Raw genomic sequence first — 20,563 nt, 5'->3', positions numbered from 1 at the left:
CTGTGATACTCAGAGTGCAGGTGACTGTGAACAATGCTCCGGATTGAGAGCGAGTGAGTGAGTTAGGAACCGACTAAAAGAAGGCTCGTGCTCCTCATCCCATGTCAGCACCACTGTTCTGACTCAGTGCAGCCCCAGTTCGGCGCTATCATCCTCTCGGAAGAGTCAGCATTGCTTCATGGCATTTCTGGCTCTCGAGAACGTCAAGCAGCCTCTACGACCGTCCTACCACTCCACGTACAACTTCCCTTCTCACTATTCGTGATGTTCGTTCGACGATCGCAATCTTCAGCGCCGTTGCAAACAGATCGAACCTGGTACTATGTCTCCAGTGAGGTTCACTGCTTCCCTTCGTGCCCCTTGTGCAGATGGACTGACGATCTTCAGAAAACATAGAAGACTTCCTGAGGGAGCACGATGCCGTGACGCTTCATTCCGACCAGACCAATGTCAATGAACTTTTCAACCTCTTGTCCGTTCACCTGGGACCCAAGCAGATGCGAATTTCCGTTGCTGCTACGAACTTGCCTTCCCCTTACGGCGCCGACTTACCCCCATCGAAATGGTCAGAAACTTCCTCCACAGTGCAGCCGAAAAAGCGGTCGCCGTTGCCTCGGGGGACATGCAAGCTTTCGGGAGTCTACCGCTGGCCGTTCGACGTCGACGAAAGCGAGGAAGCCGTCCCATGGGCTTTGAGGCGGCTTATTGAGAGTTCGACGTTACAGGGCTTCAAGCGCCGTCGAGGACTGGCCCATTTTCCGGACGACTTCCAGGAGAACCGTTACAACGTGCTCTTTGGACCTTTCAATCGCAGTGGGCTGGTGTTGAGCTTGAGGCAATGCAAGGCGCTTCCCTGTGACGTCGCTGTGCTTGCAATCGACACTCGGGAGAAGTGGCTTCATTACATCGAGCGAGGACATGGACGCTTCTTAATCACTCACTTTCCACCGCTGAGCCACGTTGTGGGAACGATGGTGGATGAGGCTGCGTTCACCGACGAGGTCGCCATGGATGTCTACGGAATCTTCGACGACTGCACCGTTGGCCTGGCGGTGCAAGGATCCGCCCTCCCGGCACTCATAGCAACGAAACCGAGCTCGGACGAGCTTGACTCAATCTCAATTGCCGAACTCCCAATGGAAGCGAGGGGCATCAACGGGGTCACTGTTCTCTTCCTCGCCTGTCTAGTTCTACGAGCTGGAGCCGCTGCTTCCAAGCTCTTGAACATGCAGAAAGCCGGTGCTGTCATCCTGGCCGATATGGCAGATAAAGGTCTGGGGTGGGTAATGCAGCCTGCGGATCTCTCAGCAGTCGTGCAGGGTTGGATAGGTGACGCGCTTCACGCGAGACTGGCAAAATTTCCCCTCCCTAGGGTCGCACTCCTTTTGGAAGCTTGGGCCGTCCGTCCCAGTGGTCTCTACATCAGCGTCAGTAATCGATCGATTCCCGATTATGAGCGCCTTGCCGGCGACATTCGAAGGCTCGCTCCGACGAACTGTCTAGATGCCAACTCATCCCTCCGGGACGTGGGTGCTCACCTCGCTTTTGCGGCTGTCTTCGCAGGGTGCAGTGCGGGAACTGCGCTGGCAGTCATCAGCCGGGCAACAACTCAAGGGTCATTTCCATCTGCTGTGTCCACATCACCTGAGAACGCTGGTAACATTTGGCCTGAGGAGCATCTGCTGGACTCTTCATTCATAACCGAGAACAGTTGTCTGCGGTTTCAGGCGCGTCTGCAAAGACTCCTCGGCGGTTTGAAGAAACCAAATAGGCAAGACGTGCTTGATCAAATAGACAAGTCTTTCACCCAATTGGCAAGGGGTGTCACCGGCGATCTTCGACGTGAGCTTCGTCTGTTATTTTATCGATCTTGCTTGGTCAGCATGACCGGCGGTCACCTGGTCGATGACGGCAGACGCCCTTTGACATGGCACAGCAAGTCGCTGAGACAAAGTGCAAGGGTAACTACCGCTGTCCATCGGGCGCAGCCGGAGCCGGTCCCGATAGAGTGGCCACCTCTCCCAGTCGGCAATGGCCGCTCTTGGAGCTTCACCGTTGTCGCTGTGTGCGTTATCGGAATGCTTGTACTCGTCACTGTCTCCACCCGGCTCCCCACATCGCCGACCGCTCACTCTTCCTCTTCTCAACGGCAAGGAGTGTCCCTTTTGCGGCAGAAACCGATGTATTTGGGAATGGGCCGCCTCGAGGGCACTTATCTCGCCGGTGATGAAATGATCGTATCTGCCGGTGACCATGTCTACGTTTTGGAGGAATTGTGGGAAGACTGGTACAAGATTAAGAGCCTCGAGGGCCACACAGGTGTAAGACAGCTAGCCTATGTCCTCTTCAACGCTAACCACAGCTGGTTCCTAAATCCCTCTTGTACTTTGTGTTGCGTTGTCCGTAGAATCCACTATACCGGCTTGCATGAACCCGGGTCCAGAATCGCTGGGTTGCGCTCCGTCTAAGATCTTCTCCCCCCTCGGTGATGCTGTCTCCAGCGGCCATGCCGGCGCCATAGGTCTCTACAGCACAGTCGACCTCAGGAATTAGAAATACGCCTCGTCCAGGCACGGGCCCCAAGCTCATACAGGGTTTTCTTTTGTCAACGCCTCGAGGGTCTGTCAACGTCTCGAGGGTCCATGGGACCTGAGCCCTTAGACGTTCATGTCCTTATTGTTTAGGTGTTGACCGGTGGACAGGAAGACCGCGCGTCTCAGCCCCGTTGCTCCCCCTATGTCGCCTACAGCTCTTGTATCCGTTGCGTCGAGTTCAATTATCTCCAGCCAACGCTACTGGTCATTCTTCTGTCAATCCTGCTATCGTGAACGAGTTCGCTTCAAGTCACTACAGCCAGCGTTCTTCAAATGAATTGGAGTCGTCCAGGTGTCCCCGCGACCGCCGTAACTCCTAAGTTGCCGTGGAGCTTTATCAGTAGTAGGTTGCTCCACAACTGGAGTTTGGACCGCCCTGACATCCCAGATGATCTTATCGTGTGGTTGAAGGGATTGCAGCCTTGCAGTCAGGCCTCATCATGCCCCGATCTCGAGGGCTACTTTTTGGAGCTCTTGTCCGAATCGGCTTTGACACTATGGAACGTCATTGATCAATACCACAGAGATGGTACCCCTGGACCACCCTGCCGCGCTTGTCCTACCAACGTCTCCGGAGCGGCGGTACAGATATGTCATAATACTCCTCCCGACGCGGCCGTGTGCCGCTTGCGCCCCAACAGTGAGAGGCCTTGGCTTTTCGACATCATGCCACCACCTTCTGCGGACGCTGTTGAATGGGTGAAAAACCGCTTGCAAGAGGTTCATGTCCACCAGCTCATGGAAGCCTCTTGGAGCCGGCTGTCAGACCCTACTGCCGACGGAGCCCTCGTGGGCAAGAGATCTTCAATAAAGCGCAAGGCAAAGCAAGTTAAGCGCTTCTTTTGTGATCTGCCACGTATCGACCTCGTTGGTGCAACCGCTTCACCCGCACAAGCGCCAGCTGTCGCACTACCGAAGACACGCGAGATCTCTGTATACTTCAGAAACGACCCGAAGGTCTCGCAGGACGGCCATCGCTTCCTGCTCTCCACCGCTCCCTCACCTCTGCCTAATCCAGCAACAGCTTCCATGCCGAAGGACTCGCCGAAAGATCATGTTTTTTTGGAGAAAAGAGTCCTTCTTGAGCTTCTGAAGTGCGAGTGGAGTTTGAATGAGGAGGGGAAGCTCCCGCCTCCAACAGAGTGGGTTTCCTACTTGGACCGTGGAGCCACAGATTCAACCACAGGAGGTCCTCCACTCACTCCTGCGGTGGGGGTCATGGTGTGCGAACCAAACTTCGGCGATTTGCACGCTTCGGCTCTGCTTGGAGCCTACAAATCATGCAAGGTCAGATTCTCCTTGGCGTTCAAAGTGGGATCAAACAGGAATGGCACACCCGGTGCCCTTCGTCCTCCCGCCTATGAGTTCGACTTCGGCCGCATAAAGGGCCTCACAGTCCTGTTCCTCGCCTGCCTGGTGATCGGCAACGACGCTGCCATCGACAAGCTGTTGGGCATGAGAGTTTCGGGAGGAGTCATTATACAGGATCTAATCGAACAGGATGCCCAGCGGCTGTTGGGAGCGACTGCAAGGCATCATGTCGGTCTCCTGTTGAATGCTGCGGCACTTCCAACAACTAAGTGGCCTCTATCTGACCTCAGCTACCGTTTGTCGCTGTGGTTCAGGGTCTGGCTTGGCAGACCGACGTTCTCAGGTTACCTGCGCGCCCGTCCTCTCCATTTGGAGGGATTGATCAAGGAGATGTTCAACCTCTGGCAGCCGTCGGGATCTGTCCAGCCGGCAGCTCCCCCTGCATCGGTGTTCGCCTCTTGCGCCGAGGGCAAAACAGCAGCGATCATAGAGCTGACGACCCTAGGGGTCTACTACGGCTCTGCGGTGGGTACGGCCGCTCTCCTTGCTGGCAAGAGGATCGCAAAAGCGGCAGCAGACTGCCGTAGGATCGACAGACGACTTAAAGTTGGGGACGAGTGGGTCCAGAACGCTGTCTCCGTAGTCACTAGCGTTCTTCGGAGCAGCGTAAATCTCAAGTTTGAAGAAACAGAGAAATGGCTCCTCACCAGCTTATCGAAGGAGATTGTCACCGGTAGTGAAGAGGAGATCAGGAGCTTGTACAATGCCCTTCACACAGTCCGCCTCAATCTGCGCTCCGTCATCGAGTACTACGGAGATGAGATGGACGGTTTACGCCTTCAGAAGGCATTCCAGCAGGCCTTTTGTGGTGTCCTAGACCAAGGAGTCGTCTCTATGGACCCCGAAAAAGTTCGAGATTTCTTCAATTTCAACTTCAATGACGACGATGTCTCCAGTCTGCGGGATTCGAAAAACTTTGGCCGATTCAACGTCGAGCTCGCTTCGAAGATTTATACGGACTTGGCCAGCCTCGAAACCCTCAGTTCGACATGTAAGGGCTCGCGAATGAGTGCAGTCATAGGCAGCATATCCCAGACCCTCAGTGAGCTGAAATCACTGATCCCAGTCGCTCAACCACATTTCGCCCTCGGCAAGGAGAAGAAGTCAACTTGGCAGGCTCTGTTACCACTTGGTGTTGTCCTGATCTCGTACTGCATTTGGCTATGGCAACCTTCGCCACAGCTCAGTCCCATCCGGCCACTCTGGCCAGCTGCACAGTCCGAAAACAGGGTCAACGGCGACGAGGAATCACTGTGCACTGAGGGTGCAGGTTGGATGCGAGCCGATTTTAGGGTTGACGGTTTACGTCTCAATAGAGGTGACTCTGTCCATATTGTAGACTGCCCCACCCCAGACCGGTACATGATCAAGATTCAGCGAACCTGGAAAGTATCGGTAAGTAGACGAACAGAGATCTCGGGCTCACTCAGCCTGTTCCTCGCTATCTTGTCGGCCTGTCCAAGAGCGATGGCTCCGAAACCGATCCGTCGTAATGCGTCAACCGAGAGCGTATGGCGTCAGTCTGGCCAAATGTCTGTCGGTTCACCGGGGCTAACCTTCCCGCGAGCACACCTTGCCCATAACTTTGTCCCTGATGAATATGCGAGATTAATTGAGACATGCGTGGGGGTACAGTAGCATTTGCTCTAAATCGATTACCGGTGGTGCACATCACTCATCTGGTTGGTAGAGCTGGTTCTCCAAAACTGGGGATGCGCGTGAGCTTGAACTGTCCCGGAAGCCATCCGTCGCCCCGGAGGAAGCGGTTGGCGCCCCGCTATGCTTAATGAGATGGTGTACGACAATGCCAGGAAGGACTCCTTTGAGCCCGGCTGGCAGCTTGTCTGACTACAGTACAGTACGAGCCCGGGTACCTGTGAACACAGAGGACCGATACAGCAAAGGTTGGAGACACCGTGTAAGGGTGTCTGCAGGGTAGAAACCGCTCCTTGTCCCCCGAGAGGTTAAATGGGGTGTAGCCCGTTCTGTGAACTGTCATGGGCGTTTGGGTTCCTGGGGCAACACCTCAGGGTGACTCTCCGCTTCGGGGACCGCTGGTGGGGTGACGCTCCTGTTCGAAGACCCCGGTGCGTCGATGTATCGGCTCTGTCGGAAGCTCGCCAGATTGATTCCGCAGATGCCGTGCCTTCTGTGCAATGCCCTCGAGATTTTGCCCCCAGGAATCCAAGGTGACAGGAGCCAGAGGGACCGGGTCGGTGCACGGCAGGCTTGCTTCAGGCGTAATGCAGTAAGAGCATCAGGGTATAATGTCCCTACAAGAGACCAAAGCGTTCGGGGCGTTGTTATTGTTCTAGACCAAGACGCCGTCATCGGCGAACAGCAGTCGCGCCGACCTTACGCCTGAATAATCTGGATGATCCAATGGGTGAATGGATTGTGGGCACCTGCCGGACCCTCATATTGACAGCTCCCAACACGATCGACGAAAGCTCTTTCAACGTCACCTCCACTATCGTTACCGCCATCCGCCATGTTGTCAATAAGACGAGCGACAGATGTTGAGCCACTGTTACTAGATAAGCCTCCGCCCACGCTCCGCTTCAAGGACCACTCCCCACTGGTCATTCGCGTGACACGCGCGGAGACCGCAGCTGCGGCAAACGTCGAAGACTTTAGTCCGACCTCACTTGCAGAGCTTGCAGGCTCTCCCGAGTCACCTTGGTACCAAGTCGATCGTGAGAATTTTGTTCAGAAATGAGCTAACTCTCAGCCCGTTTCTTCGATTGGTTGTCTCACATTGATCCCTGTAGGGACAAGGAGTTAACGACATTGCTCTGCGACTTCGTGCAACAGGCTGACAGCTCTGACTGGGTCCATCACTGGCCAAAGACGATAATCCACCGACTCCGAGCCATTGCCGGTGATCTGGCAACCGGCTCGGACTTCGTGCCAGCCAGGTGTGCCTGTGTTCCTGAGTGTGGCCCAACGGCAGTCGTGCAAGTCCCGCTTGGAGTTCCCTGCCGACTACTGAGAGGCGCCTCTTGGTCATTCGACTTGGTAGCGGACAGCGAAGAAGGGACCGCTCTGAACTGGGTCCTCGCACGCTTGGAGGAGTTCTACTTCGACCGCAACATAATGTACAGCTTTGCCCAATTCCCTGGCCGGCATCTGTACGGAGGCTGGATGGCTCCAGGTCGGCGCGCGTCGTCGCGCCCTTCGCCCAATTCGGTCTTCGGGCCCGTCTCATGGCTTGGAGAAGTGCTTCCGAGATCCCTGACTGACACCGGCTTATACGTGAGACTGCGCAGTTATTCGCCACCTGCCAAGCTCCCCTTGACTCCCTTGAGAACGAAATGGCTGTCGTATCTCTGTCGTGGCGAGGTTCCGGAGGAGAAGAGGAATAGCTTCCCTCCTCTCACAAGCGCCTTGCTGAACATCATGGAGGATCCTCAGTTTGATGAGGACGCGGCCGACGCCCTCTGGGGCAGCTACGACAGGTGTGACATCGATATTTGGATGGGTGAGGGATGGACGAGATCGAATCTGGATATTCCTTTCGGGGTCGGTGACCGACAGCCCATCGCGCTGAAAGGAATCCATGGCTTTACGGTAATTTTCCTCGCGTTGCCCAGCTTTTCCGCCCGCCTGAAGCTTCTCGACTTCTGGAAGCCTCAGCAGCATATTCTTACCGACTTCGTGAAGCACAGTCTGGGTTGGCTGTTGTACCGTCGCGACGACCCCGAATCAAGGCAGCCGTTTGTCTGGGAAGCTATGATGAACAGGCTGTTTGCCAAGACGCTACAGGAAGAAAATTCGATTACATCAATTGATCTTTGTCAGCGACTGTCGTTGATTTTCTGCTCGTGGCTGGCTCGACGCAATAAAATCGATGTCTGCCCAGAGAGCGTTGAGGTGCTGGTCGAGACTGTTCGGGACATTGGCCGAATTGCGGATTGGGATCCGTGGGAGTGCGTCTCAGCCACAAGTCACAAGCGTTTGTTTGGCTTGGCAAGTGCACAGTGCGAAGAGCCAATTGCGAGCTACAGGTTGATCACTCTCGGCGATGCTTCTTGGGACGAGATGCAAACTGATCTTCTCGGTATATGGAGGGGATGTGTGGTTGGAACGATGGTCAAACTTGCTTGGGATCAGGCCTGGTTCAAGTCGCAGGTGGTGCCGCAGCAAGAATTCATCCCCATGTCCGTCACGCTCGACGGTGCCATCAAAGTCACAGCTTGGGGTGTTGAGCGCGGACCACCCCGAGGCGATTTTCTGGATAGATGTAAGGACACCATTATCGAGGCGTTGGTTCTACTCGTAAGCATCGACAGGTCGGTTCTTCGGAGCTGTGAACACGTTATCGACTCCGGACGACTGCTCGACTCTTTTGCCCTGGCCTTCTCGGCTACCACTAATCCCAACTGCGAGGATGAGTCGTTGAGAGCACTCAGGTTGCCCTTCAATACCATGATCTCCGACAGGCACTGGGCAACAGAGTTTCAAGGAGGCGCGGTGAGCAGATGCGAACCCGGAATCGCATGCGCTCTGTTCCACGACCTTGCCACGACCCTGCAGCTGGGCGATCTCGGCTCGACTGATGATTTGAGCCGCACCCTGCTGGTTGATCTCGCCACCTCCACAGTGCCGGTTCATTTCAGCAAACTTCTTGGTTTGCCTTCCTCAGACAGGCGACTGGCCGAAAAGGTTACTGCACCCTCGCCCGGGGTCACAGCAGTCCTGCCTCTCATTCCCCCTGCCAGTCCAGGCATGTCCGCGCCCTCACCGCTTGCCGCCCCTCCAGCAGCTGCTCCGACTCCGCTCACGATCGGCTCAAGGCTGTCATCGGCTATATCACAGCCCAGGAGCGACGAGCAGCCGCCTCCCACTTCACTGCTGAACAGCGGGTCGTTGGACAACGATGACATGAAGCCCTCTTGGCCAACAGCGAAACCGACGATAGCAAGCGCTGCAACCGAAAAGGTGTCCTCGCTGTCGGACGGCGGTCTGCGCCGCTCAGCGCAGGAAGCTCTGCGTGACCAAATGGACGCCCCTATCCAGGGTTACTTCGTCGGCCTCACCGACCCCTCAGATTCACCGAGAAATAGGAAGATTCCTCCACCGCAGTCTCCAGTCCGAGAGCAATGTGAACAACACACTGAGCAGTTTCCGACGCCCCCCGGGCAGAGATTGGATACCGGCCAGACCGAGCTGGCAGGAGGGAGCGACGTTCCGATTGCACCGCTGTTTGTTGCTCCCGCTGTTCAAAATCTGCAGATCAAACTGCCGTCTTACAGCTTGACGGTAAAGACATCATCACCCTCGAAGTTGGATACCTCCCCACCGCCTTCGGAGACGGAAGATCTTGCACTCCGTCACGAGCGACCGCTGAGCAAGGACCAAGCGTCCAGCCCAGCTTGTACCAAACCCGTCCATGAAGAGCAGTCATCAGCGGCTTGGTATGCGTCTTGGTTACAGTGGAGACCAGTGCGGTGCGCGTCCTGGTTAATCACCTCGCAAGAGTCCACACCGTCAAGTGCGAGCATGGCTCGCGCACCACCTCCCTTGTACAGTGTGTGTTTCGGGATGATTCTGGTGCTCTTCTTGCGCTTCTGGATGTTAAGCTCATCACCGACGATTCTAGCCGTCGGCCAAGTCGCGAGGCCCTTCGCCGGACTGCGCCGAGACGACATTGTGTACATCATCAACCGCTTTCTGCTCCCCAAGCTGTATCTCGTCAAGCTCCCTGGCGGCGGTGTCTGGGTAAGTCTTGCATGCTAAAGTAGCTGACACCAGTTCATTCCGGACGGCCGCGTTCGTATCCTCCTAAGCTTGAGCGACCTGGACTGCGTCCCTACTTAGTAGCTTGCGTCGCTTCCTTTCCCTGCGTTAGTCTCAAAACGTCTCGAGCCGACTCCATTTGTAGGGCATTCCTCGCTGAATGAGCTGGCCAAAGTCGATGTGATATATCGCGTTCGGGAATCTGCGATGTCAACTTTACTTGCAATCGCGATCATCGACTGAACTTATCTGCAGCCGGTTCAGGGCCCGCCTGTCAGCGAAGACGTGTCAATGTCTAATCCCTGAAAGAATCACGGGCGTTGGTAGCCGCCGGAAGGCACTGGTCTGGCAGTCCGAAGCCTGCACGCATGCCCCGAACATATCCAATCATCGGAATAGCCCGGGCAGGCGACTGGCGCATGCCCGCACACACGGCTTATGAGGGCCGTGCCCTTTGCCGTCGTGCTCGGCTCCATGCAGCTTCGACCGGCGCTGAAGCTCTCGAACGCGCTTACCGCCGCATAATGCTTGGGTGACTGTACCGGACGACTGTCCTCTCACTCATGTTCGATCACTTAGACGATTGAGAGCAGTCGTCCAACTGAACGCAAGCTCCCATCAGGCGCTCTGTGGTCATCACCTAATCTAGCCCTGCTGGACAGGGCTTGTCCCGCATTCTCAGAACTCGAGAGACATGGGCGACGCAGAGCTGGGAGCTGAGAGCAAAGCTCGGCGCATTCCACTGCATCCAAATCCTTCGGGCGGGAAGTAACTCAGCCACTCCCTCCGTCACACTCTCGGCAGAGTTGAGCTATGCCCCGTCGGAGTGTGCCGGCCGTGCGGGGCAACGGGGCTTGACCGGCGTGGGGCTGCAGGGATGCTTGTCCGTCAGCACAGGCAGGCAGCTGGCAGCGGGGGCGCTCCGGCGCGCGTGTTTCAGGACCACGGTCCAGACCGCACGCCATTGGGAGGGCGCAGGGGAAAAGAAAGGGTACCTGTGTCCTGTGCCCCGGAGCCCAAGAGCGCGCCCAGTGTACCAATGTCTCTTATCCACCGGAATGGTGGCGCCTTGATCCCTGACAGTCTAGCGCCCCCGTATCCCTGAGAAGATCATATCGTAGATCAGATAACCCTTTTTTGTGCGCTTTGGGATGCCGGAAGTTGGGACGTACGTGCATGCCGGTTCTGCTTTCTAATCATGGTGGCCTCTCCCCAAATGGCAACGTCCCAGTACCCATGCTGCACACTGTAGGTCACTTCTATACATGCTAGGATCACGGTGCATAGGGTGCGCTGCTCTGTACGTGCTGCATGAACTCTATAGGTTTGAGACTAGATACACAAAGGACCAACCTGCCTGGCAAAGTCGTCAGCCGGTACCCGCATCTGCATTGGCCTGGAATCTCTCCTGCGTCGCATCACGTCTTCGGGTGGGGCCTGGCAGCTGGCGCCCCGGCTGCGGACAGACGCTGGACGCCAGTCCTAGATGGCGCAAAATAGAACAGCAGAACGACAAGGATGAGAGGCCCAGAGAACGACGACGGCGCAAGCATGGCAACCGTCAGAAGGACGAGCGCCCCAGTAGCCGGTTGGTATGAAGAGAAGTCAGAGAATGTTGTGGATCTCACGCTCTCTGAGTATGTTGGTGGGGCTGACGATGTTTCAGAAAGTGCAATCGGCGGTCGAGGAAGGGGGCGCTCAGATGGCCGCGGAAACATAGCCGGAGGAGGTGCAGGAGGCGGCTGGGGGCTGGCGGGCGGTAGTGGCGAATTAGGAGATGAGGGGGATGCTGCAGGCTTGGGACATGCTGGCGGGAATGACACGGGCAGAGGGACCCACGCTGCGTCCGGAGAAGTAGGTATTGTGATTGTGAGCTCCTGAGTTGATGGTGGAAGCGAGGCAGAGGGTGGAGGCGGGGGGCTACCCGGTGATTCGAGCTCGGGAGGGATGGAAGGCGGTGGGGAAGGGGCCGACGTGGAGAGTGTGTCTGACATCGGAGTGGCCGTCATCAGATGATACTGCGAAGCTGCGTCCAAGGAATCCCAGGCATTGATTCTCTTCTGAGACAGCACTGGTTCAGTCGTCTCCGGCGTGCTCCGGATAGAAGCCGCCACAGGCGTCAGCATGCCTGCTTCCGCTGCCGAGTGATGCTTGTCCCGGTTAAGTTCTACTTCAGAGGAGGACATCGACGTCTTAGGCTGCAGGTTCCGTCGTCGTTTTTCGAGGCTTGAGTCGATCGTCGGATTCGACACAGACTTGATCAAGACATGCTCTTCTGCCAACTCCAATTCCGGCGATATGTAATGTGTAGCCGAAGGTCTGAAGCTGGTCCCCGAAGCTTCGGAACGGATAGAGTTGGCCTCTTCCATCGCCTCCTCCTCATCTGCACTATGCGCATGGAGGTGACTGCTTAGTGAAGCATGCCGTTCACGCTGGCTGATGTCCGAGCCAGAAGATGTCCGTAGTAGTGATGAGTAAGGGAGGATAGGGGCATTGTCGGAACCATCTGAGCCCGACGGAGACTCCGCGCAATAGGAGACACCGTCCGAAGAGCTGATCAAAGAGATTGTCTCTGGAGTTGGTGAGGAAGGCGGTGATCTAGTGGGTCTAGGCTGATTGCTTGGAGAGGGGCGTCTGAATCTAGCGAGCATCTGACGCAAGCCGGTTGGAGAGCGATCTTCAGCTGTGGGATCTGAAGATATGGACAGGCTCATGGGAGAAGGAGGAGATTCCTTCAAATCTGAACCGGCGTCCTGAGTTTTAGAGTCCATACCATCCCGAAAAGCGAGATCTAGACGTCTCAACGACGAGAAGAGGTCGATATCTCGCAGGCGTGATTTGTGCCCCGGGCTTTTGGGCTGGTCGGACCACTCAAGCCGCTGAGAGGCAAGATCCTGGAAGATTGTCTTTCCATACGCTGGATTGTAGTGCGTAACCTTCCCGTCGCCAAGAAAGCGGTACTTGTCGAGCTTAATTGCAGAGCTTGGCTGATCGGGGTGGAAGAAGTGGTCGCTACGATAACTTGCCACCTCTGAGTATGGTCGGATAATGCAAGAGAAACTTTGTCGGAAAGCTCGGAAGAGGCGGCGGCCGTCCACTTGCTGCTCATAGTGCTTGCTGATTGCTTGAAGATTGCGGCGTACATTTTGCAGTCCATAACACAACGATAGAACGGTGGACCATTGAGCGTCGATGTCCTGGGACAGAGGTGTGCCGTCTTCCACGATGAGAGCCGCCAGCTGCCCGATCAGAACAGTCTCGGAACACTGGGAAGGATGGACCTGGAACGCGGCCTTAAAGAGTGACAGTGCGAAGCTGGATGGGGCTGTATCGAAATCAGACTCGGGATGTTCACAGTCTGTGTCTCGCCCAATATCCTTGAGACAGCGAATGCAGGCAATTGCGACGGCGCAGCCGTATAGAACCCCCATCCCCGTCACCTCAGCTGTATCTTCCCAGCCCTCTGTCGTATCGGGAGTGAACAGTCTGTCCCCACAAGAGTTGATCGAATTGTTCCAGAGCTGGAAGATAGCGCAGACGGTGATATCGAATGTGAAGCGCCCGTCCGGCGAGAGGCTCCTTTCTTGCTTCTGACTGGGCTGCCGAAGCCAGAAGGTAGCCCAGGTGAATAAACGACAGCTTAATGCGTCAATAGTCCATACTGTCTCCATACCCATTGCTGATGAGAAGAGCCTCCTGAGGCGCGCAAGCACTCTGTCTCCAAGCACGCCGTCGACTTGACCGTCGGACAGATCCTTCAGGATAGCGGCTCCAGTATCCCTCATGTCTAGGAGCTTATCACAGGCTTCTTCATTCTTGAGGGCCAAGCAGCCGAGAAACAAGACTGTCACGCCGCAGATGTCATTTAGGGTCGTAGGCTGGCTGATGCACTGTGTGGTGTGGGGTAGCATTGACGTAGCCCCAGAAGGCGAAGTCCTGAAGGGGTGCACCTCCACGGTATAGTGACGGGAGCCGCCGAAGACAGCCAGAGCGTCTTCGTCGTGGAAGCCTGCATCCATGACCATGGTGGCAACAACGTGACTAAGGGTGAGACCGGGATGGGCATCGGTGGGCCGCTTTTCCGAGTCACGTTGTTCATCCAAGACGCCACTGAGGGTGGTGTCTGCGACACAAGGGCCTGGTCGTTCCAAGAACGCATGCCACCGCGTCTCTGCTGGCTTCTGCTTTCCGATGTCTTCAGAGAGTAGCCTGAGGACGACTCCGTAGTCACCGCAGGGTCCGAATGTCGTTTGAGGATTGCACCCAGGGTCTGCCGCTGTACTGTTCCTAAATGAAGCTTGCGGTACGAAGCTCAGGATGGCCTGGGGACAGTAAGCTGTCCATGCGGTCTTCATCTTCTCCAAGACGCGGCGCTCTTGCAAGCGCTGCTTGATCCAATGCAGAGCCTGTTCAGAGGGACTTTGGAGATCGAACGGCCAACTCGACTCTTCGGACAGGATGCATGTTGCGGGCGGCGGTGAGGGGGCACGATTGGAGCGGCGTAAATTGCGGTCGGGGCACTCGCATGTGGGTCGGGCTACTCGGCCGTGCTGTTCGTAGTCCTCAATCGCTTGTAGTAGCTCCCCAGCGGAACGTCGCACGAGCTTGCGAAGATAGTCTTCAACGCTTTCGCATCGCAAGCAGGGGACGATGCCAATCAGCCACGCGACCAGCTCGTCTGTGGTTAGCACCGCATCGCATAGCCCTAACATCCACCTACCTCCGATCGATGCCCATGGGAAATCGGGTGCGCGAATGGTATTGCGTGTCGGAGGCAGGTGCGACATGGTAGACACGCCGTCGCTGCGAGACTGGATGGTTAGGAAGAGGAATGACGACGCAACAGAAGATGTGGGCGTTCTAGGTAGGAAGTTCGAAGGTCTGCACCGCCCCCCACCGCACCATCACCTGTATGGAGCGGCGGGCGCTTTCTGCAGGCACATCCTTTTAGACATCAGATTCTGCGGTGCATCTCTACGCACTCTTTCACGCCCTGTGTCCCCTACGGCGGCGTCTGTCGATTGCAGAACCCCGAAACAGAGCCGTGCCTGAGACATCACCTTTCAGGGTCCTCCGTCCGATAAGATCTTCCCCCTTTCCCAGGATCACCGAAATGCGCCCCCAATCCATCGCGCCCCCAAGGCGTTCGGACCGTGGGCACCGTGCACGATGGTCCGGAATCTCTGCGCGGCTGGCCAAAGCCGGCAAATCTCCCGGGCCAATGGAGGTCTGCTGATATCATTCCGCCGGGCTTCGCGAAAGAAGGGCAATGCATCGACACTAGATAAAGACGGAGGAAACCGCGGGGCGAAAGGCTTCGTGCGGAGTGAGAGAGGACCTCCTCAGTGTCACCGAGCGAGGACGTTGGAGGAGGGAGGGGGTGGGGTTCGGGAATACTGCGAGAAATCGATCCTTCGTTCTGATGGCACAAAGGCGGGTTTCGGGAGCTAGATCACAGGAACTCGAGGTGTTGGGCGGGAACATCCTGTCATCAGCTAAACCCTTCCAGTCGAACTCACGTCCATCTGGCCATCGATGTTGAGGATACGCAAGAAGCCGTGCGGAGAGGAGTGGACGATACAAACAAAACTTCCCTCAGGCACGTACAGGGCTGACAGGCCAGTGACAGACCGACGGACTCGTGCAGCCTGTAGTGGCAGCTTACCCAGGTTGACCTCGCTATCTGCGAAGCTTACCAAGTACCAGAGCCAAAGGAGCACGGCACAAAGTACGAGAGCCGCACTACGCCGCTTTCCATCCATCGATCCAGATGAGGATGTTGGCGTCGGCGATGAATGGTTATGGGGGATAGCCGGTGTCACGACCTGGCTCTCGGAAGCGGATTCGGCTTCAGGTGGTGTCTCGTCCTTGGTCTTGAGCGTGGCCGTCGCGGGACTGAGATCCACGAACTCGGTCTTCTGCTTCAAGTCCAGGGAGGGATTGACTTCAGCGTCTAATCCCAGCAGCCGCTGCACATAGAGCTTCTTGTCCGAGCGAAGTTGCTCTTCCGCTGCCAGGAGCGTTGCCAGTGGAACAGCACAATGCTGACTCTGCTTGACTGCAGCCACGTCCTGGAGTACAGCCAGACCCAAATTCTCGTCGTGAGTGACATTGGCGGGTAGCGTAAGGTCCTCCGCCCTCTGTCCCTTTCGAAGCAGGGCCGAAATCTCTCCTGAGCCGCCGATGAGGGCGTCACTCAGAAGTGTGAAGAAGAATGATTGGCTGAACTGCCTGATCAGGCGCTCATGGTCTAGAGCATCGCCATAAGTGTCAAGAACGGACTGAAGGCTGGCGCGACTATGGTTGAGGAAGACGGCCAGGTGCTCGGTGTCGGAGGCGCCCGTAGCCATCAAGCGGCCCTGGAGAAGATTGAAGGATTCTTCGCAGACTTGCTGAGCAGATGACGCTGAGTCCATACCTCCTGCAGCAATGTCCGCAAGAGCTCTGGCCAACGATGCACCAGGTGGGGCCGAAGGGCGAGCGAGGGCCTGGGTACCGCTAACAACCTCAGATTCTCGCTCGAATTGGCTCAAGTGCCTCAGCGCAACTGAACCCACTGCGCAGCCGTAGAGGACACCAATACGATGAACCCAAGGCGAAGCAGTCCTGGTTTTGTAGCGGTAGGAGACCAGTGTTTCGAACGGTGGTTCCTGAAGTTGTTCGCCTGCAGAGAGGGCAGTCAAGGTGTACCTCAGTTCTAATAGGAGTGAGGCAAACAAATCACTCTGGACACTTGGACGAGAAGAAGGTCGACATTGCCAGAGCTGAAGGAGCTGTGAGGCGCAACCGCAAAGCTCCTCAAGGTTGGAGAAAAGTCGTTTCTTTCCAGTGCTGGAGAAGAGCACAGTCAGAGACTCAGACAGCACGTGGCGAACGTACTCGCTGTCGAGAACCTCGGGGTTTGTTGAGAGGTTGCCACAGATGATTGATCTAGTTTCAGGAGCGATGAGGAGGCTGGTTGCGAGGCTGAGGGACGTTCTAGACAGGAAGAGGACAGTGACGCCGTTGATATCCGACAACGTCGTGCCCTTGCTTGTGATCGATGTATCACGTGGCATTGCGAAAATCTCGACTGTGCACGCTTCGAAGGAGGCAAAGACCATAGCAATAGTGCCGCAAGTGATGCCTTCTTCGATGATGGTCGACAAAGCCCAAGAGATGGGAGGGAATCGATCCGTAGAGTGATCGGAACGGATGTCGCGGTCCAGGTATAGGAACCATTTTGCCTCCCTGGGAGGCACAGAGGTCTCCGAAGGCTGACAGTGCAGCAGGCGAATCCAAGGATCTTTCCAACCGGCGCAAGGGCTGCGTGGGTCGAACTCGTTGGAAGAGTCGAGAATCACTGAGAGGTTGGCAGCATTGTCACCCGACTCGACGGGTGGAAAGATCGCACGAGGCGAGCACCACGCTGTACGACAGAAGTGTTCACCGAGACGACGCGCAAGCCACGGGATGATGTCGTCGCCTCTGAGATGATCGAACGGCCATGGTTGCTCTTGATTTCCATAGATCCGCCCAACGGCGTTCTTGGGTGGCTTGGACGTCACGTTGAATAGCTGCTCGCCCAAGAGAGGCTCACACCGTGTGTCGCAGATGCAGAAGCGTTTTGGGAAGGTGCCTTTACGACAAGCGGCGCGGTTCAGACTCTCAAGCGTTGAGCATAAATCAGAGACAATCTCGGTGTGCGATGCGTCCAGATGACCCCAAGCGACACTCCAGATCACTCGAAGCAAACTTTTGGAGCGACACAAGTCGAGAGCGTTCAACCAGCGGAACACAGCCTCTGCTCGTTAGTTGTTGCTGTGGGTACACTACACAAAACCTCACCAGAGACATAGTGCCAAGGCCATTCCTGGATGGACCCGTGAATAGCAACGTGCCCTTCCTTGTCGAGCTCTTCATGTGGTTTGAGCTGCAAGCTCTTGCTCGTCGTCTTGATGCCTTCTAAATCGCTCCAGTACTTGGCGGCATTGTCTGCGCTGGACAGCACACGGATCGACCCAACACCTTCAGGAAATTTGGGCACTGATGCGGGCACCATGGCCGGGGACGGTCGTCGATAGTTGGCAGGCGTCATATGCAGACTGCTACGCCGACTTCAGTTGGGTAGGGAGGGTTGAAGTTGTCAAAGTGTGGAGTGGTCGTCCAGAGCGCGCGGACCGGGCGTTACAGAAGCTGACACCAACCGGGAATCAAAGTCGTAGGGGTGTGGGGACGTGTGAAAAGGGCGTAAGGGCGTAAGAGCGCATGCTCCTTTTAACAATCGCATCAAAACCGGATGGATGTCGACTGGCGATCAAGGCTACCGCGCTATCGGGCGCTTCGAAACGACCGCAAGCTCCACTGCGCCTCATACAGTGCTAGCACGCGTATGCTTCTCAGACTACCTGTGCGATCTGAACAGCATAGAGAGGGTGCCGTGGTGAAAGAGTGTCTGCGTTTCTGCGAAATGAAGTGAGGCTCGACAATGTTACCTGATGCTCAGCCGAGCACTGGGCTCACTGACAGGTAGCTGACAGGTTAATAATTGGGGGAACCGGGGAAAGTGTGGAAAGGGAGAAGGACCATGGTTGCACCGTGACAAGCTGACAATTAGACGCACATGGGCGTCTTGTCGAAGATCGAAGATCGAAGATCTTGGGTCTACACATGCTCGAGACCCTTGGCTACCGTGTGGCCAGAGCTTCTCAGAGCCTTGCGAAGCTATCAGTGGCCCAGGGTGTGCCATCGGGCTACTCATGGTGCTTGATAACAACTGCGGCTTCGGAACAACAACAGTTGGCTGGAATGCTGCAACTGCCTGACTTGAAACCTCTGTCATATTATAAGCCAAGCACAGTCTCGAATGGCAGTGCAAGTGTGCATTACCATACGGTCGCTCGACCTGTTCGGGGTCATCTAATCGGAACCTGTCTTCAGACTTCTTTGTGGTGTGTAGTGGGGACTACACGATCCGATTCACACAAGCGAGACCCAGGCCCTGCTGCTGCGTTCCAAGTTTGATGCTCAGACAACTCTCCATACTGAGGAAACGTCTTAGACTGCCCTAAGCGGTAGCCTACCAAGCCCGCCGCAACAATGAGGGTCGTCATGACACAGTTGCTCCAGGATATCCCAGCCGGCAGTCCTAATTCAGATACAGGGACCAACGACCTGATTCGCCATAAGAAGTTCGATAATGTATCGGTGCTGGTACTGTAGAAGGCAAGATCGTCGAAGCTGCGGTGGATTGATCGCGGGAGGTACCGGTTTCACTGGAGGGGGTCGCACGGGAGCGCGATGACGATGTCGCGGTTGCTCCGCTCGCGACATTTTCGGAGTGGCTGGCTTCAAAAGAGGTTCCGCCAGGTGAAGATGTGTGTGCCAGGTGAAGATGTGTGTGACGTGGTGAAGTCGGAATGCTCGGGCGTTGGTTGAGCGGCCGTGGTGGGACTGGATGGCGGCGTAGAGCATCGCGATGACGACGACAAGTCTGACTCAGGTGCTAGCGCCTGTTGCTGCCCGGTGCTGATGGCAGGGAATGTCCCAGGGGCTGAAATGGTCGTCGGAGGCGGGTTGTGCAGCACCTAAGAGAATTGCGACAATTGCATCCAGCTTTGGAGGACCTTAGCAATGCCGGCGGGCTGTTGAGGGTCTGCGGCTGGAGCCGGGCCCCAGTCTTCTAGTGCCCAGCACTTTCGGAACCGCTGGTCGGTCCTAAGATCTTCCTGCGAGTATTCGCACACTGCAAGGGACGCCAAATCCTCGACTATCATCCCACTGAATCTCCGGTCGTAATGCCCCACCGTGCCATCGGAGAGTGTCAGGTAGTCGTCATCCATCCAAAGATGTGCGACGGAACTGAAGTACTCCTTGACCAGACTCTCCGGAATGGAAATGTATCCCTGCACAGCGTCACAGAAAGGCCAATTGAAAAGCTCTAAGAAGCCGTCTGCTATCCAATTGATGCTGATACGTTCTTGTCACTGATCGCAGATTGTCTCGCACGGCGGTCAGCTTGCTGTGAAGAGCAGCCACATGGGTTTGGTTCTCATCGGCAAACTGGCGGCTGAGACCAGCACGAAGCATATCGCTCGGAGCCGGGCAGTCGCGATGGTCCTCGACGTCTGGCACCTTTGGCTTCCAAATCAACATTAGGACTGCGCGGCCGTTCCGGTTTCGGTATTGCCCTGCGTCTCCGAGGCGCAGCAGGCCCTCCTTGCCCTTCATGCGCTTCTCCATTTTGGGCTATCGGAGTGACGCGGCGAATAACCACTTCGCGAGAGTTGGTTGAGCCTTGGTGTCCCGTACTCGTTTACTCCCGGCCTCCAGAATTCAGGGACTCATCCTCCGATGTCCGTACCTGGGGCCCAAGTGCTTTGGTTGCCTAATCTGATGTCTGCCGACAGGGCCTTGCTGATTGCATCACACTACCCTACCTGCAGCCGCGAAATGCACTACTGTCTCATGGGTCGTGCATAGATGCACGAGCTCCTCGAACGTGGGCATGGCTGGTGCATGAAAGTATGCTCTGGGGAGCACCGCCGCGTAACCTCGCAAAGGTTTCAGGGTACGCCCTAGCCTTAAACCGGCTGACCGCCGATCTGATAAGATCCCCTTTGAAGCTGGCGTAATGCGCCCCCAATCCATGTGTACTGCTTAGAGATGCCAGCAGACGTGTCTGGAAGTCTGACCATGGCCTTGGTACTGTGATTATCTCCAACATCCGCTGGAAGTCTGAAGGTGCAGAGTCGGTGTACTGCGGTGCAGTCCTTTACTGCCTCGCTGCCGGGTACTGTGCACAGCTGTGCAAGAATCCTCATGCGTCCAAATCTTGCCTCTTAGCCACTGGCATTTTATCACGAATATCAGCCTTCTGT

At 56.1% G+C, this 20,563-nt stretch overlaps 6 protein-coding genes across 6 annotated transcripts; 3 read left to right on the top strand and 3 right to left on the bottom strand.

The window, feature by feature from the left end:
- Positions 1-264: 264 nt before the first annotated feature.
- A1Q1_03096 (uncharacterized protein) lies at positions 265-2,468 on the top strand (the record flags this gene model as incomplete). The annotated part of the gene is made up of 2 exons (XM_014328186.1): positions 265-331; positions 388-2,468. The coding sequence occupies 2 exons, from the start codon at positions 265-267 to the stop codon at positions 2,466-2,468; spliced, it is 2,148 nt and encodes a 715-aa protein (XP_014183661.1).
- A 399-nt stretch (positions 2,469-2,867) lies between these two features.
- Positions 2,868-5,603, top strand: A1Q1_03095 (uncharacterized protein; the record flags this gene model as incomplete). The annotated part of the gene is made up of 1 exon (XM_014328185.1): positions 2,868-5,603. The coding sequence occupies one exon, from the start codon at positions 2,868-2,870 to the stop codon at positions 5,601-5,603; it is 2,736 nt and encodes a 911-aa protein (XP_014183660.1).
- Positions 5,604-6,456: 853 nt separating this feature from the next.
- A1Q1_03094 (uncharacterized protein) lies at positions 6,457-10,010 on the top strand (the record flags this gene model as incomplete). Its single annotated transcript, XM_014328184.1, has 4 exons — positions 6,457-6,647; positions 6,737-9,495; positions 9,568-9,686; positions 9,960-10,010. 4 exons carry the CDS (start codon positions 6,457-6,459, stop codon positions 10,008-10,010), a joined length of 3,120 nt encoding a protein of 1,039 aa, XP_014183659.1.
- A 1,112-nt stretch (positions 10,011-11,122) lies between these two features.
- Positions 11,123-14,491, bottom strand: A1Q1_03093 (uncharacterized protein; the record flags this gene model as incomplete). The annotated part of the gene is made up of 1 exon (XM_014328183.1): positions 11,123-14,491. The coding sequence occupies one exon, from the start codon at positions 14,489-14,491 to the stop codon at positions 11,123-11,125; it is 3,369 nt and encodes a 1,122-aa protein (XP_014183658.1).
- Positions 14,492-15,052: 561 nt separating this feature from the next.
- A1Q1_03092 (uncharacterized protein) lies at positions 15,053-17,745 on the bottom strand (the record flags this gene model as incomplete). Its single annotated transcript, XM_014328182.1, has 3 exons — positions 15,053-15,151; positions 15,224-17,487; positions 17,532-17,745. The coding sequence occupies 3 exons, from the start codon at positions 17,743-17,745 to the stop codon at positions 15,053-15,055; spliced, it is 2,577 nt and encodes an 858-aa protein (XP_014183657.1).
- Positions 17,746-19,270: 1,525 nt separating this feature from the next.
- Positions 19,271-19,925, bottom strand: A1Q1_03091 (uncharacterized protein; the record flags this gene model as incomplete). The annotated part of the gene is made up of 2 exons (XM_014328181.1): positions 19,271-19,588; positions 19,692-19,925. 2 exons carry the CDS (start codon positions 19,923-19,925, stop codon positions 19,271-19,273), a joined length of 552 nt encoding a protein of 183 aa, XP_014183656.1.
- Positions 19,926-20,563: the final 638 nt, after the last annotated feature.

This window comes from Trichosporon asahii (genome assembly GCF_000293215.1).
Source record: "Trichosporon asahii var. asahii CBS 2479 unplaced genomic scaffold scaffold00004, whole genome shotgun sequence".
In the NCBI taxonomy this organism is placed as follows: domain Eukaryota; kingdom Fungi; phylum Basidiomycota; class Tremellomycetes; order Trichosporonales; family Trichosporonaceae; genus Trichosporon; species Trichosporon asahii.
Note: the sequence above shows the minus strand (reverse complement) of the source record. Positions and strands in the feature narration are given on the sequence as shown.